Source organism: Galdieria sulphuraria, assembly GCF_000341285.1.
Source record: "Galdieria sulphuraria unplaced genomic scaffold scaf_40, whole genome shotgun sequence".
NCBI classification, from domain to species: Eukaryota; Rhodophyta; class Bangiophyceae; order Galdieriales; family Galdieriaceae; genus Galdieria; species Galdieria sulphuraria.
The window spans coordinates 66,484-80,984 of record NW_005178435.1 but is presented as its reverse complement, the minus strand read 5'-3'; the positions used below and the strand labels follow the sequence as shown (position 1 = coordinate 80,984).

The following is a 14,501-nucleotide window of genomic DNA, read 5'->3' as shown; positions in this document are numbered from 1 at the left end:
TATACAACAGAACCAACAATTGGATACGACAACCAGCTCCATAACAAACTGTGTTTATAAAAAGAATGACATAGGGGTGGAAAGGACACAACTCCAAAAACGGTCTTCTTTTCACTAAAGAAGCCTCAATTGGATAAACATTTCATTCATCCTATATATGTATCTATATACGTACTTTCAATATTCATCTTCCAATAAAAAAAATCTTCTGCTACTTTCATTCTAATATTCCTCCTTTCGCTTGCCACATTTGACAATAGGCTGATTCCAGTTCCTTTACAAACGTAACTCCATCACACAAAGGAGACGAAAGCATATCATTTCTTAATGAACTGCGAAGTCGCTTCAATCGATCCAAATCGCTCGCCAATGACACTGCAATATCTACATATTCTTCTTCGGAATGCGCTACCAATTCTGAGTGTCCTATGGATTTCAAAAGCGTCTCTCCTACGGAATGAGCGTGATTCTGACCAGCCGCTGATAGTGAAACGACAGGAACACCCATATAAAGGGCCTCACATGTTGTTGTAGTCCCCGCATAAGGAAACGGATCCAAACATATATCAACTAGTGAATATGTTTCCAAGTGATTCCTCGTTTCAGGTAACAAAGGTAACAAGTCCAAACGATCTGGGGTGATACCAACAGCTTCGAAAACATATTCAAAACGTCTTCGTGCAAAAGATGATGCAAATGGCTTTGCCTTGAGAAGCAAACGAGACTTGGGAACCAAATGAAGTATTTTGGACCAGAGTGCAATAGTATTCGCTTGCGTTTTTGCCAATACATTGAAACTTCCAAAAGTAATGCAATATCCATTATTCACTGCAGGTATTTGAGTTGAACAAGGAGGAGCATCAGCTGATGGGGTATAACAAAGAAAACATTTTGGCAAACGCCACAAGTTTTCTGTAAACTTCTGAATAGTATTTTCTGGGTCAACAGTGTTATCGGTTAGTCTATAATCAACTGTTGGGAGTCCAGTTGTATTGGGATATCCTATCCAGGTAACTTGAATAGGAGCTGGTTGTGCAGCCATCACATCCAATCGATTACCAGCAGTGTGTCCTGCTAGTTCAATCAATATATCTATCCTGTCTTGTAGAATCTTGAGAGAACCTTCAAGTTAGTTATGACAACAACAAAAGTAGTCAGTTCCAGCCTCACCTTTTGACATACGACAAGAGTCGACTCTCCAACGATCTCTCTCCAGTGCGTCTTTACAGAGTCAAAACACTTGAAACGTGCAGTCTTCCTATCTGGTTTACTCACATTGGAGTATATAAATATTTCCATATTCTCAGAGTCGTGATAATACAAAGGGGCTTCAATAAAATAAGAGACGGAATGAGTAAAGAAGTCTGGTGAGATGTATCCAATTCTCAGTCGATAATTCGGACCACGAGGAATCGAATCGACAACTCTTCTTTCGGATAATGTCTTTGCAACTTCATTGCCACTATTTGCTGCATCCTCCATTTCTTTTTGGATTCGTTTTAAGAATCGGTCACCCCATTTTTTGTGCTCATGATAGATAGTCTCTACATCATATTCATCTGCATAATTGAGAGCATGCAACCGATTCTGCGCTGTCATCTCTGCACGAGGATCAGTACGTAAGCACTGTTCATAATGTTCAATTGCACCATGAATATCTCCCTCATCTCTTAACAGCACTCCCAAATTGTTATGAGCTTCAGCATACGAAGAATTCAATGCAATGGCCATGGACAAATGCTCTTTGGCCAAGTCGCAAGCACCCATAATCGTATAGACAACCGCGAGATTATTATGCGTCTGAAAATATTGTGGATTAATATTAAGTGCAGCCTAACAATAATGAATATTTAGCAACTTAAAGGAAATGTTTCTACCTTATAAGAAGCAATAGCACGCTCTAAATTGCCCATTTCTTTGTATAAAACTCCCAAATTATTCAAAGACTCGGTATGTGAAGGATTGAATCGTATTGCAAGTTCATAGTGTGTAACTGCCCTGTCAAACTTTCTTGCTTCTGAATAGGCAACGCCCAGATTATAGTGTGCATCTGGATAACAAGGATTCAATGAAAGGGACTTTTTGTAGTAATAAACACTCTTTGAAAGATCTCCCTTCGTTTTCCACACAGTACCTAAATCTGAATAAGCTATAGCAAGATTATTTCGTGCCAAGTCAAAATTTGGATTTGACTCCAGGGACTGCTTATACTTCTCAATCGCCGTCATAAGATCACCTTTCTCTTTATAAATCACACCAGCATTGCAGTAAGCTTCTGCATGATGAGGATTACATTGAACAGCTTCAGTATAATAACGAAGAGCGTCATCCGTCTTTCCAAGGTCAGCAAATGTCACACCCAAATTATAACACGCTTGTGAAAAGGTTGGATAAACAGAAAGCGCCTCTTGATAATATGAAATCGCTTCTTTCGACAATCCAGCCAACTTTAAACGAACACCAATATCTACAAGAAATGAAGCAAGAATTTGAGCTACTTCAGGGTCCGATACATCGAATTCGTAAGCTTTTCGAAGATAATCCAAAGCTTCCGTTATACGATCAGGAGCAACTTCACGTAGTGTTGTCGAAAGTCCACAAAGAACTTTGCAATTCGATTCGTCCAAAATGTGGCAAAGTTGAAACCACTCAAACGCATCACTGAATGAACCAAGTTTGTAAAGACAAGAACCAGTTATAAAACAACATTCTACCAAATATTTCCAAACATTGTGCATTTCTCCGTGTAGTCGTTTTTCTCGCTCAGGAAAGAGTAGATCTAATGTATGAGAACTTGAATTTCTATCCAAACCAGAATCATCCTTCCCTTTTGAATCTTCTTGCGACATTCTTTCCAGTTTGAAATAAGTCAAAACTCTACTGCGCTTCATATTGTTAACCTGTTCAAGTTGTTCAGCAAGATTCAATTTATCAATAAATTCAAAAAAAGGCACCGCGTTGTCAAAATCACTTTCGTAAATCACCAACTTTCTAATTAAGCGATCGAAAAAGCTTCGGAATAATTTCGAACGTTCCATATTACTTCTCGCTAACTTGCAACACTCCAACGCACGAATAGAATGACCTCGAGTATGGAGCACTTTAGCAGACTGAAGCCTTTCCTCGATCTCTTCTAACAGTTTATCTTCCGCATTCTCGTCATACCTTTCAACTGTTAAGACACTCCTGAAAAACTTCAAAAGTGTAAACGGTGAGCTCGTCTTTATATCCACATTCTCTGTTGAGAAGTTATCTCGTTGTGTGTTGAAAGCAGGTAATGTGGAAGAATGCAGCTGTTTTTCAACTAACTTCTCTCTTATATTATTAAGTGTATTCTTGGAAAGCTTCTTTAAGTATGTCAAGTTCTGCTCTGTCTCTTTCTCCTCCACCATTTCCTCACTATCTGTAACAGACTCCTCGTCCGAGGAAGTTCCATTCACTTCTATAGTTGGTCTCGAAGACTCCTTTTTAATGTTTGCCAATTCCATCGAAGAATTGATGGGGGATGTAGAAACTTTTCCCTCTAAAGCGCCACATTGTTCGGCTTTAAGTGAAGTCCTGCCTGTTCCAACGCAAGAATCACCTTCTTGGGGCTTTTTAGGGGAAACCACAGATAAATTATCACTGGTTATGTTTCCAGTCATGGAATATAAAGCTTTACTTTGTTTGGGCTTGTTTTCCTCCGAGTCACTTGCGAGGCGTTCCATATCAACTCTGACAAAGTCCACCACCCACGGAAGGCTAATGGGAAGTTGTAAATTGCGCGAATGAGTCCACAATTTCATAGTCAGTCCTCCAAGTGATTGTAATCATTTGTCATTCTTTATCTTCATTTTTGTTCGTTTGCCAGCTCAAGTGTTTGGCTTCCACACACAAAAACTTCCCATTATAATAATTCAGTCTCATTCATGTGAGCAAAGAATTCCTTTATTGTCGAATAGTCAAAACTAGAAAAAAATGATACAGTGGAAAGAAATAATTCATAAATTTCAGACTCTAATAATAAAGACAGTAAGAAAACCAAATTATTGAAAGAAATCGTCACATACCTTCGCTTTCTTATACTGCCTTGAATTAGTTTCCTGGATACAAATTTGAGCATTTCATCCAAAAGAATCACTGGAAATGATAACCAAACTACTGCCATCCACTCTTCGAAATTGAGAGGCGCGACTGAAAATATCTTTTGAAAAAAAGGGATATAAAGAATCATGAAATGTAATATAAACGAAACAATTATTGCCAAGATAAGAAGAGGATTCGAAAATGGTGACATCACAAAAATGCTTTGGTTTTCTGAAAGGCTATTCAGTGCATTCAACATTTCAATAGTCACCAGAATACTCAAGGCAATGGTACTGGCCTCTCTATCTTGAAATACTTCACAACTCCATGAACGAGTGGAAGATGGTCTACAAGACTCAAAATTCAAAAGTTCGCTCCAAGTCATCTGAGGACCTCTTGAATAGTATAAAAACCACCAAATAAAACCCGCCACCGTTCCTACTCCTACATATGTACCAACCACTAAATACCTCATGAAGAGCCAGCCATCAACAATAGATTCGTTCGCTTTACGTGGAGCCTGTAACATGATGTCCTTTTCAGGTGCATTGAAACTTAATGCCGTTGCAGGTAATCCTAAAATTCATACAAAATAAGAACTGAACTACATTACCACTTATAGAGCTTACCGTCTGTTACCAGGTTGACCCATAAAAGTTGCACAGGAATCAAAGCTTCTGGCATGCCTAGAAATGCTGCAGTAAATATACACACTACTTCTCCTATGTTACTTGATATGAGATAGCGAATAAATTGTTTCATATTGTTGTAAATCGCTCTTCCTTCTTCCACAGCAGCAACAATTGTGGCAAAATTGTCATCTGCCAAGACCATATCTGCCGCTCCCTTTGCAACTGCAGTGCCTGAACCCATAGCAATTCCAATATCTGCCTTTTTCAACGCAGGAGCATCATTTACGCCATCACCAGTCATTGCCACGACTTCATCAAAGCTCTTCAACAGATCCACCAACTTTTGTTTATGAACAGGCTCTGTTCTAGAAAAAAGACTAGACTCCAACACTGCGTGACGTTTTTGGTCATCCAATAATCCATCAAACTCTCGACCTGTAAAAGACTTGCCATCTAAATCTTCGTACTCATCAAAAATACCAACTCTCCGACAAATAGTTTCAGCAGTAGCTTTATTATCTCCTGTTATTACTACAACTCGAATTCCAGCAACTTTACATTTCTGAATTGCATCATGAACTTCTGGTCTTGGTGGATCCAGCATACCGACAATTCCTATCAGGGTCATTTCACTCTCTACTCTAGAGAAGGTAGACGTATCTACCAGGTTGAACTCCTCTCGAGAATGAATGTCATCTCTTACAGCCAATGCCAAGCATCTCAAGCTATGTACGCCAGTTGAAAGTTTAATTATTAAACGATTCAGTTGCTCTCGAAGTTCTGTAGTCATTGCAGCAACCTTTCCGTTTCCAATCCGAATACCAGTACAGCGTTCAAAGATACTTTCAGGAGCTCCTTTGACAAACAATGATTGTTTGCCAGTTTTTGTTTTATCCTAACCAGAAACTCATCGACTTCCTGTCTCGGGTGAATTCTAAAGTAGCAATTTTCTCATAACGTTTCAACCAAAAGTCACGACAAAAGTTTGCCTTTTCTTCAGGAGGAGCTATATGTCTCGTATTATTTAATGATGAATCTGGTACACCAATTTTTTCGGCCAAAACTGTCAAAGCAACTTCAGTTGGCTCACCAAGTTTCTCATAGATCTGCCGTTCCTCATTATAGAACAAAGACGAGTCATTACAAAGAGTGGATATACATGCCAACTCCGCTACTTGTGAAATAGTTTCTGCAGGGTCCTTAAGAACTGCATATTGGCTTTCCAACATTTCTCCATTTCTGTGTCTAGAAGACAGTGCCTCGCGTCCGCTAAGTTTCTTAAATAAGCCTTCGGGACTGTAAGTTGCTCCTGTAACTTCCAAGTCATTCGTAAACGCCAATCCATTGGGACCAATACCATCAAAGACGATTACTCTTTCAACTGACATTTGATTTGTTGTCAGTGTTCCTGTCTTATCTGTGCAAATCACCGAAGTACATCCAAGTGTTTCGACAGAGGGTAAACTGCGTATTATTGCATTTCTGCTAGCCATCTTTCGAGTACCCAAAGCAAGACAAGTTGTAACAACAGCTGGAAGGCCTTCTGGAATAGCAGCAACTGCAAGTGCAACAGCTATCTTAAAATAATATAAAGCTCCTCTTAAGAAGCTTCCATGAGCTTTGAAATTGCCCATATTAACGAACCAAATCAAGATACATATCACCAATATTACCTTGGATAGGAATCCACTGAATTCGTCAAGTTTGCGTTTGAGCGGAGTGGTAACTTCTTCTGTCTGCGAAAGATGTCTTCTAATCTTCCCAATTTCAGTTCCAGAACCCGTCTTCACAACAACTGCACGACATTTTCCACGAGATATATCAGTACCAGAAAACAAAATGCAGTGTTTGTCTTGAATAACTGCGTCCTGGTCCGATATCTCTGCAATACTCTTTGAAACACTCAAAGATTCACCAGTAATAATAGATTGGTCAACCAGAAGGATACTTGAAAGTAACCGCACTATTCTGCAGTCTGCCGGAACTCTTTCACCGACGGAAACTTCTATAATATCTCCAGGTACTAAGTCTGCTGAAGGAACACTGATAAGATGTCCTTCCCGTAAAACAGTTGCAGTTTCAGCCTCATATTCCTTTAAAGCTTCTATTGCTTTTTCTGCATTAGTTTCTTGAATGACACCCACTGTAGCATTCGCTATTAGTATCAGAAGAATAACGATTGGCTCAAAAAAGGCACTCAACCTGCCTTCGATGTCCTTTTGATACAATCAGCTTTGAATCCTACTCTGAAGAATCAACCAACGAACATACCTCAAATATAGCGAAAAGAAAAGAGACAAAAGCTGCTGCTAATAAAATAAGTACGAGTCTATCCTTGAATTGTTCTAAAATCAACTTCCACAAAGGAGTTGCTTCCTCTTTGGGAACGACATTGGCACCGTAAAAGGAACGATTCTCTTGAACTTGTTGGTGTGAAAGTCCACGTTCTTCTCTTACTCGAAAAAAGTGAAGTACTTGTTCTGGCTTATATGACCAAGCATGTTCCATCTTCGTAGCGCCAACTGAATCAATCCAACGCTTAATTTGGATTGAATGTCGGATGGCAGAGTCGCTTTAAAACTAACTTTGGTTACTTATGAGAAGGGAGATAAGTTAGGTTGGCTTTTGTCAATTATATCTTTGGCTCCTGTATTTTTATATGTTGCTGAGACATCTTTGGTTCTTTTTCGACGGGAATATTTCGGTTTAGTTGGTAGCCTTTGTTAGTTTTCTGACACCCTCTGAGATATACCTGTTGTCTAGGCTTTGTTATTCGGACAACTTGTCAATGAGGCTCTTAATGTTATTTTGAAAGTTACCTTTGCACGTCCAAGACCAAGTAGAAGTGAACAAAACGATTACGGTATGCCTTCAGCTCATTCTCAAGCAATGTTTTTCGTCACTAGCTGTATCATATTTACTCTTTCCCGACGACGGTACGATGGACATCGAGTATCAGGGTTGACTGATTGTTTCTAGTCACAAACCTTTGTCTAGTTTGGAGAGGAATCTTCTCTATTCTTTCTTATTCTTATGTAGTCTATCGGTTTCTTTCAGTCGCATATATCTTGGTTACCATAGTATCCATCAGGTTATGGTTGGAGCATTGGTTGGTTGTCTGTTAGGATATTTTTGGACTTTATATTCTTTAGAAAGTAATAGCAGACTCTTGTCGGCTCTGAAATCTTTGGCATTTTTGAAGTTGTTCTATTTTAAGGACTCCTTGGAGATTTGTCATTTTTTGAAGAGAGAACAATTGCAATACTCGAGTTGTAATGAATGTGCAAAATGATATACAGTATTGTGCGATTTTCTCAATTTCGCTCCATATTACAATTCCACTTGAAGTTTTTTGCAAAGGAAAAGGATAAAGTTGTTGTCATTTTGTTTCGTTCTTTTCGATGGATGAGAACTTGTAGCATATTTTTGGAGAATGTAGCGTAACATTTCCGATAAAGGAATATCTATCAATTATGTACCATTTTGTCATTATCTGTTGGTCTTCAAACCATTTTGTAAACAGCATTGAATTAGGAAGAAAAGTTCCGAACAAAATTCTATATACATTTCTGCTATCCAGTATTTGCAGCTTCTAAACAATATGTCTTCAGCTTATACTCCTTGAAGTAATAATATTTCAAAAAGGATTGATGGCCAAAGGTTTTCTTTCGAATGCAAAGTTTTATAAAGGCAGACAAGACGCCAGAATAGACAGCAAAAAACTCAATTCTTATAGAGTGGGCGCCAATTGGAACTGATACAACAGTATAAGCTTTCCAAAGAGTTTGCAATTGAAATTTAAGATATCAGAAACTTCTTCGACCGAAGCTTTCCGAAGAAGCTATGCCTTTCAACGAATGGTTTACACAAACAATCCAATCTTGAACGAATATTATTTCTTGCAACAAAACAGTAAAGATCAATTTTAAGTGCTCATTCAAGAATGCTAGAAGCTGGAAAACGAACGTCTATATACTTTATCATTCTTTTCTTAATAAACACGTATATGCCTTTAAGTGTCAACACTTTATGGTTTCAGTATGAACAAGTCAATGGAAAAAGTTTTTCAAGTTATAGTACGCGATGCATATTCTTTCTTTAACCTAGCGAGGACTTGTAAAGTGAAAGGAGGCTGAAGGATGCCAACTTCCGTTACAAAACCAGAAATAAAGCAAGCAGGAGTAATATCAAACGCTGGATTATAAACAGATGTAGTTTCCGAAGCAACAAGCGATTCACCACTGGGTCGAAGAATCTCGTCGGAAAGTCTCTCTTCAATTTGAATTTCATCTCCGGAAATAATGTTAGCATCAATCGAAGAGAGAGGGGTTACAATATAAAAAGGAATATGATGAAGTCTTGCCAAACATGCCATCGTGTATGTCCCAATCTTATTTGCTGTATCTCCATTGGAAGCAACACGATCTGCTCCAACTAAACATAAGTCAACCTTCTTCATTTGCATAAGATATCCAGCGGCACTGTCTACTATAAGGGTCATTGGGATATTTTGTTGTTGCAACTCCCAAGTAGTTAATTTGGCACCTTGTAGACGTGGTCTAGTTTCACAAACCCTTTCTTGATGTAAATAATATTCATGAAATATGAACAAAACGCTCTTACCACACGTGAATTTCTTTTCCAGCAATATGTCCCATTCGTATAACACCAAGTGCCGTTCCCCAGTCCACTGTTGCCAAGGCACCAGTATTACAAAGGTGAAGAATGTTTGCTCTATGCGGGATCAATTGATTGCCTATTTTTGCAATACTGTAATTCACAGCAACGTCTTCACTAGAAATCAAAGAAGCTTCCTTCATAATTGCACGTTCTAAAGATTCCTGAGAGTTGTACTCCTGACTAAGTAGTTTCCGTATTCTTTGAACGACCCAACTCAGGTTAACTGCAGTGGGACGAGACCGTTCCAGCAAATCACAAGCCATTTCCAATTCCTTTCTATAGCCTTCAAAGTCCCTAAGATTCTAGAAGAAATATTACAGTTTCGCGGATTGCACTGACTCCAACAATATGACTTACCAGCAATCTGTGTGCCTCCACAGCAATACCAAAACCTGCAGCAACTCCAATGGCAGGCGCACCTCTTACCACCATCTCACGAATCGCTTCTGCAACTTCACTTGCAGAATAAAAGTTTCGATATTCTTTAAGGTTGGGCAGTCGTCTTTGATCAAGCAACACTACACTTTTATGGTCTTCGGCGAGTTGCACAGAACAATACGGATTGGTCACCATGGACAGGATTTTCGCTTTAGAGAAACCTTTTTGGCTAGGTAACTCGTTTTCAAGCAACTGTTGTACAAGACAAGTTGGCAAATTTTCCCAACTGTAATAAAATGCTGTAGTCTAAAATGAGGTAAAATATAATATCGGTATTATTCATTGTTGGGATTACAACTGTGCAAGTCTGTTATGGAATTGCCGGCAGCTAGTAGTTCAGAGCAGAGTGGTCACCATTGTTCACATGGTGTAGATTCCGAAGGAGTAAGAGCTTCAACTTTCTCTGTATGTTATTATTTATTTTCTTTTGTAGAAGCCCAAAAAGAAGATGTGTTGTGCTTGTCCCGAAACAAAGAAGCAGCGCGACGAATGTATTTTGAAAAATGGAGAAGAGAGTAAGAATTGTTTACGTTCACTGTTTAACTATTTATTGCTATGATAAGAGTGCAAAGAGTTTATTGAAGCACACAAGGCGTGTTTGCGTCAGGAAGGTTTCAAGGTGTAGAGAGCTACTTAGAAGGCAGCGTATAAAATAAATGAGCAACTATTCTTGCATATTTAAGTGACCTACTGATCATTTTTATTATTCACATACTTTTGCAGGAACTAGTAACCACGATGTAAATAAACATAAGCACCGGCTGCCGTTGCAATAACATTTTCCAATGGATGCGAAGCAACTTCCAGAATTTTTTGCGACGGATGAAATACTTGGCATTCGCTTCAGTAATGACAAATTGAATAGGAAACCTAAAGGAATTACCTCCAAAGGAATTTCTCGTAAAGCCTTTTTCAATAGAATGGTTCATTGTCGCTCCATTCATAGTATTACAAAACTAAGGAAAAGATATGATTCCTTAAACAAACAACCACCTAAAAGACAAAACCTACCACAACCTTATTATCGTATGAACCCGTGAAAAGCAACTTTCCATCATGAGAAAAGCTACATCGAAACTTGTCGAATATAAAATCGTTCTCATACAACTCACAGAGATATGAACGAATGTAATCATGTACAGGAACTTTTAAAAGAGGTTCATTTGACATTCTTATATCCCATAAAAGTAAATGCATATAGTCACGTGCTAATATATATTCCCCTGAAGGAGAAAACCGAACGTCGGATATTGAAGATATAATTTCAGAGAAAAAAGAACTATTTGTCGCCAAGTCAGGCTGTTCAAAGTCAAGTGCTGAACGATCACACAATGCAGATGAACGCAAATCGCATAACTTTGTATTTTAAACTTCATTCCATAATAGGTCAAGTAATACTTACTCGAACAATTCCTTTAGAACTGCTGTGTATAAACAAATGACAATGACAAGGATGACACTTTGCCGAAGTTATCACTTCATTCAAGTCCTCCATGGCCTCAGGTTTAATATCCACAACATTGAATGCTTTCAGAGGTATTTCCAAGTTCCATATATTGATCCTCAAATCATCTGAACTCAAAAAAGTCTCCCCATCGGAATTGAGACTACGCAATGACTTAGTAAAAGAGTTCAGGATACAGTGCTGTTACAACAAACCTTATTGAATTGATATGATACGCATGTGCATTGCAGTAAATATTTTTAGTCCTAGCAATAACGGTACAAGTTCTTCGAGAATCACCCCTCTTGTTAGTAAAACAGGAAACTGGGGATAAGCGAGTCCCGTTCCTAACTAACGAAGTTGATAAACAATACCAAAGTTCTCTTTGCAAACTGACCAAATGTTATCCGAGAAATTTTCTAAATGTGACTCACTAGACCGATAGCTTGCAGCTACATTAAGGCTTTTCTCTCGTAATTTCCATAACTTGATTGTTTTATCGTTAGTTGTCAAAAGAAGTTGATTCATAGCAGAGGGTCTGCACCACTGTATTTCGTTTATCTTCTCTTCAATTTCTAGACTTTTCAGGTAGTCAAACTCTGGCTCATGAGATTGAAAGTCTGCCCATAAATAATACCCCAGACTTCCGTCAGCGTGTTGCTCTTCTTGACTCACATTGTCTACATCAGGTTTGTTAGACTTCGAGACATTATCTCAAAAATATATTCTCACCAATGAGGACCTTGGGCTCCATTCTCTGTTCGAAGTTTGTAAAAGAAGAACCATCCGTATAATTATTTCTCGTCCCATGGGACTTTATATTCCTCTTCAAAACAGCGACTCTTCCGCTTTTATCACCCACAGCAAGAAACTCCCCTGTGGGGTCGAAAGCTAGGGATGTAATAAAGTCACAGTCACGTTCTGACTCGAAGTTTTGTAAAGGAAATTTCTGAAAGAAATAAAAACCAGTCGTTTCTTGGTCTACTCGTTCGCTACTACCGTTCTCTAGTTCTACGTACCCATTTATTCTGGTCAAGTCATCCCTGTTGTTTCTTGGGTTGTGGTCCCAATCTGAACCAACATTGGAAAAGCAGTTGTCAAAGTTCATTGATATTTGATCAGTCTGTAGCGGTTCAGTACATTAAAACCAAGCACTGCAGACAGCGGTGAGTAATACGTGAACAGCAACTACAACGAAGGACGTAAACAACGAAATTCACCACCAAAATGCAGAGAAAATTGCATTTCCATGAGGGTACGAAGGGCGAGTTGAAGGGGCGAATGAAATTGTTTACTGTTTCTGATTATAGACATATCATTCTAACAAATTTGCAAGCACCTCTGATAGTTTAAAACATTCTGAAACATAATAATGATACCGAAGATATAGTGTACATTAAAACCAGTGCGAAAAAATCATACTACTCCGCTTCTTTCTCCTCTTCTGCAAAGACTTCACAACAAAGCGAAATTCTGACGTGCCCAATGATCCTCTCAGGTATAGCTCTCTTTGGAAATAATATCACAGTCCAATACTTCCAAAGCAAAGCTTTAGCCAAAACATTGCATTCAAGAACAGCCTAATATAAAATAACAAAGAGCCTACAAACCACTACGACTTTATCCAGCTTTCTGTACCATCTTACGTCTGTGCAGAATCTTGTTAAAATCATTTGCGAATTCTTTGCGAGCAAGAATTCTTTCTTCTTGAGAATCCAAGCACAATTCATCTGACTTTCGTCCTTCACAGCGACAAATGGAATGGATCATATAATGCTCAGGTCCTATACCATAGGAATCTATCTCTTCACTTTTCTTCCTTTTATTAAAAAATCCCATCAGAAAAGGGTAACTGCTTCCAACTTGAGACTTTGCCAAAATATTCATAATTGAGTCTTCTTCCAATATTTCACGATCCGTCACGGATGGATATTGCACATAACTAACAAGATCACGAGTTTGATTGAGATATCTCCAACTCAACTCTGGTATAACAATTTCTTCCCTTGTGTCATTCTCAACCACCCAACTAAGACAAATATAGTTATTCTAGATCTATAAAGCGTAGACTTACCGTGATAACTCAGTCTTGTTGCGACCCAAAGAATACATCTTTTCTTCTACAGTGTTCTTTGTAACCAAACGGTAAACAAAAACAGGTTTTGTCTGTCCATAACGATATGCTCGACAAGCTGCCTGCATATCATGCGAAGGATTCCAACTGCAGTCGAATATAATTACCCGACTCGCAGCTGCTAAGCTAATACCTTCACCACCAGTACCGGTGGACAATACCAAGACTTTAAGTGGTGAATCTGGCTCATTGAATTGTTCGATAAGATGTCTTCGACGAAAAATGGGGGTTCGTCCATCAAACGAGTCGATGCCGATAGAGTCTCTATTCGACGAAATATACAAATTGAGAAAATTCACAATACTTTCCAATAAAGGAATAGAACGAGTAAAAATAATGATTTTCTCATTCAATTCTAAACTATGAGAAACGAGTTCCAGAAGCACCAATAGTTTAAAGCTTTGAAATGGATCCGTTTCAAAACTATCCAATGAGAGCGAAGCCAATTCATTGAGAGGAAAAGACAAGACTGAATACAACGTCTGCAGATACTCCTTGCTTGTTGTTGCCTCCAACGTTTTCTTTAGCGGCAGAAAATCTGGAGCATCAAACCAATCCTCGGAATTCCTAATCTGACCTTCATCGCAGTCATTGTATTTATGCTATATAAAAGAAATTTGACAACAAGATAAGAAAAGAAACATTCCTTACTTCTAGATATGTTCTTAAAACACCTGGTATTGAACATATAAGACACAAAATATAGATTGCTAAAAAGTGACTCATTCTCTTTTGACCAGAAAGGAAGTTCATTCCTTTTAAAGTTTGAAGATAAAGATGTCGTTGCAGTCCAGTGAGGGGAACGAAAAGCGTATATTCATACTTTGGAGGTATAGTTGCAGCCTAAGAATGCTCAAGTTAGTCGTTTGCCTATCAAAAACAACCACTTCCAACCCACCAGAATATTTTCATTTCTACGAATGATCAACGGTTTAAGTATCTCATGCAGATACCAACAACGCCTTTTAGCATAGGCACTTTCTATTGAGAGCCAACTCAATATGTGAGCTTCCAAAAAAAGTCTTAGAAAAACCTACCAGCCTTGGAGCTTTTCTCTTCTTGGCCTCGTTTGATAGGCTTTGCATAAAGTTCCCGAAATTGGGCAAAT

The 14,501-nt window shown here is 38.5% G+C and overlaps 7 protein-coding genes across 7 annotated transcripts; 2 read left to right on the top strand and 5 right to left on the bottom strand.

The window, feature by feature from the left end:
* Window positions 1-38: 38 nt before the first annotated feature.
* On the bottom strand, window positions 39-3,804 carry Gasu_44150 (UDP-N-acetylglucosamine--peptide N-acetylglucosaminyltransferase SPINDLY-lie protein). The gene is made up of 3 exons (XM_005704541.1): window positions 1,878-3,804; window positions 1,171-1,833; window positions 39-1,111 (listed from the first exon to the last, which is right to left on the bottom strand). Exons 1-3 carry the CDS (start codon window positions 3,783-3,785, stop codon window positions 218-220), a joined length of 3,465 nt encoding a protein of 1,154 aa, XP_005704598.1. The 5' UTR covers window positions 3,786-3,804; the 3' UTR covers window positions 39-217.
* Window positions 3,805-3,883: 79 nt separating this feature from the next.
* On the bottom strand, window positions 3,884-7,214 carry Gasu_44140 (calcium-transporting P-type ATPase). The gene is made up of 5 exons (XM_005704540.1): window positions 6,969-7,214; window positions 5,598-6,913; window positions 4,695-5,539; window positions 4,050-4,641; window positions 3,884-3,996 (listed from the first exon to the last, which is right to left on the bottom strand). The coding sequence occupies exons 1-5, from the start codon at window positions 7,203-7,205 to the stop codon at window positions 3,990-3,992; spliced, it is 2,997 nt and encodes a 998-aa protein (XP_005704597.1). The 5' UTR covers window positions 7,206-7,214; the 3' UTR covers window positions 3,884-3,989.
* Window positions 7,215-7,224: 10 nt separating this feature from the next.
* Gasu_44130 (dolichyldiphosphatase) lies at window positions 7,225-8,189 on the top strand. Its single transcript, XM_005704539.1, has 3 exons — window positions 7,225-7,406; window positions 7,461-7,633; window positions 7,677-8,189. The coding sequence occupies exons 1-3, from the start codon at window positions 7,251-7,253 to the stop codon at window positions 7,987-7,989; spliced, it is 642 nt and encodes a 213-aa protein (XP_005704596.1). The 5' UTR covers window positions 7,225-7,250; the 3' UTR covers window positions 7,990-8,189.
* A 424-nt stretch (window positions 8,190-8,613) lies between these two features.
* On the bottom strand, window positions 8,614-10,064 carry Gasu_44120 (eukaryotic translation initiation factor eIF-2B alpha subunit). Its single transcript, XM_005704538.1, has 3 exons — window positions 9,735-10,064; window positions 9,321-9,679; window positions 8,614-9,271 (listed from the first exon to the last, which is right to left on the bottom strand). Exons 1-3 carry the CDS (start codon window positions 9,948-9,950, stop codon window positions 8,764-8,766), a joined length of 1,083 nt encoding a protein of 360 aa, XP_005704595.1. The 5' UTR covers window positions 9,951-10,064; the 3' UTR covers window positions 8,614-8,763.
* Window positions 10,065-10,074: 10 nt separating this feature from the next.
* Window positions 10,075-10,509, top strand: Gasu_44110 (cytochrome c oxidase subunit XVII assembly protein). Its single transcript, XM_005704537.1, has 3 exons — window positions 10,075-10,199; window positions 10,249-10,330; window positions 10,379-10,509. Exons 1-3 carry the CDS (start codon window positions 10,128-10,130, stop codon window positions 10,438-10,440), a joined length of 216 nt encoding a protein of 71 aa, XP_005704594.1. The 5' UTR covers window positions 10,075-10,127; the 3' UTR covers window positions 10,441-10,509.
* Window positions 10,510-10,513: 4 nt separating this feature from the next.
* Gasu_44100 (protein phosphatase 2 (formerly 2A), regulatory subunit B) lies at window positions 10,514-12,384 on the bottom strand. The gene is made up of 7 exons (XM_005704536.1): window positions 11,992-12,384; window positions 11,657-11,939; window positions 11,475-11,606; window positions 11,218-11,422; window positions 10,827-11,171; window positions 10,699-10,771; window positions 10,514-10,645 (listed from the first exon to the last, which is right to left on the bottom strand). The coding sequence occupies exons 1-7, from the start codon at window positions 12,365-12,367 to the stop codon at window positions 10,542-10,544; spliced, it is 1,518 nt and encodes a 505-aa protein (XP_005704593.1). The 5' UTR covers window positions 12,368-12,384; the 3' UTR covers window positions 10,514-10,541.
* A 119-nt stretch (window positions 12,385-12,503) lies between these two features.
* On the bottom strand, window positions 12,504-14,501 carry Gasu_44090 (DNA repair and recombination protein RAD26; the record flags this gene model as incomplete). Its single annotated transcript, XM_005704535.1, has 5 exons — window positions 12,504-13,288; window positions 13,334-13,995; window positions 14,045-14,236; window positions 14,351-14,374; window positions 14,431-14,501. 5 exons carry the CDS (start codon window positions 14,476-14,478, stop codon window positions 12,880-12,882), a joined length of 1,335 nt encoding a protein of 444 aa, XP_005704592.1. The 3' UTR covers window positions 12,504-12,879.

Coding starts and splice junctions, on each gene's coding strand:
- Gasu_44130 (XM_005704539.1), top strand. CDS start 7,251: ATGTCGGATGGCAGAGTCGCTTTAAAACTAACTTTGGTTACTTATGAG. Junction 7,407..7,460: donor GACGGGAATATTTCGGTTTA/GTTGGTAGCCTT, acceptor CCTGTTGTCTAG/GCTTTGTTATTCGGACAACT. Junction 7,634..7,676: donor TTTACTCTTTCCCGACGACG/GTACGATGGACA, acceptor GATTGTTTCTAG/TCACAAACCTTTGTCTAGTT.
- Gasu_44110 (XM_005704537.1), top strand. CDS start 10,128: ATGGAATTGCCGGCAGCTAGTAGTTCAGAGCAGAGTGGTCACCATTGT. Junction 10,200..10,248: donor ATGGTGTAGATTCCGAAGGA/GTAAGAGCTTCA, acceptor TTTCTTTTGTAG/AAGCCCAAAAAGAAGATGTG. Junction 10,331..10,378: donor TTTGAAAAATGGAGAAGAGA/GTAAGAATTGTT, acceptor TGCTATGATAAG/AGTGCAAAGAGTTTATTGAA.
- Gasu_44120 (XM_005704538.1), bottom strand. CDS start 9,950: ATGGTGACCAATCCGTATTGTTCTGTGCAACTCGCCGAAGACCATAAA. Junction 9,680..9,734: donor TGGAGGCACACAGATTGCTG/GTAAGTCATATT, acceptor TATTTCTTCTAG/AATCTTAGGGACTTTGAAGG. Junction 9,272..9,320: donor GGAAAAGAAATTCACGTGTG/GTAAGAGCGTTT, acceptor ACATCAAGAAAG/GGTTTGTGAAACTAGACCAC.
- Gasu_44140 (XM_005704540.1), bottom strand. CDS start 7,205: ATGGAACATGCTTGGTCATATAAGCCAGAACAAGTACTTCACTTTTTT. Junction 6,914..6,968: donor TTCTTTTCGCTATATTTGAG/GTATGTTCGTTG, acceptor TTGTATCAAAAG/GACATCGAAGGCAGGTTGAG. Junction 4,642..4,694: donor GGTCAACCTGGTAACAGACG/GTAAGCTCTATA, acceptor TATGAATTTTAG/GATTACCTGCAACGGCATTA.
- Gasu_44150 (XM_005704541.1), bottom strand. CDS start 3,785: ATGAAATTGTGGACTCATTCGCGCAATTTACAACTTCCCATTAGCCTT. Junction 1,834..1,877: donor GTGCTATTGCTTCTTATAAG/GTAGAAACATTT, acceptor CATTATTGTTAG/GCTGCACTTAATATTAATCC. Junction 1,112..1,170: donor CTCTTGTCGTATGTCAAAAG/GTGAGGCTGGAA, acceptor GGTTCTCTCAAG/ATTCTACAAGACAGGATAGA.
- Gasu_44100 (XM_005704536.1), bottom strand. CDS start 12,367: ATGAACTTTGACAACTGCTTTTCCAATGTTGGTTCAGATTGGGACCAC. Junction 11,607..11,656: donor AATTTCTCGGATAACATTTG/GTCAGTTTGCAA, acceptor TTCGTTAGTTAG/GAACGGGACTCGCTTATCCC. Junction 10,772..10,826: donor CATACGATAATAAGGTTGTG/GTAGGTTTTGTC, acceptor TCTTTTCCTTAG/TTTTGTAATACTATGAATGG.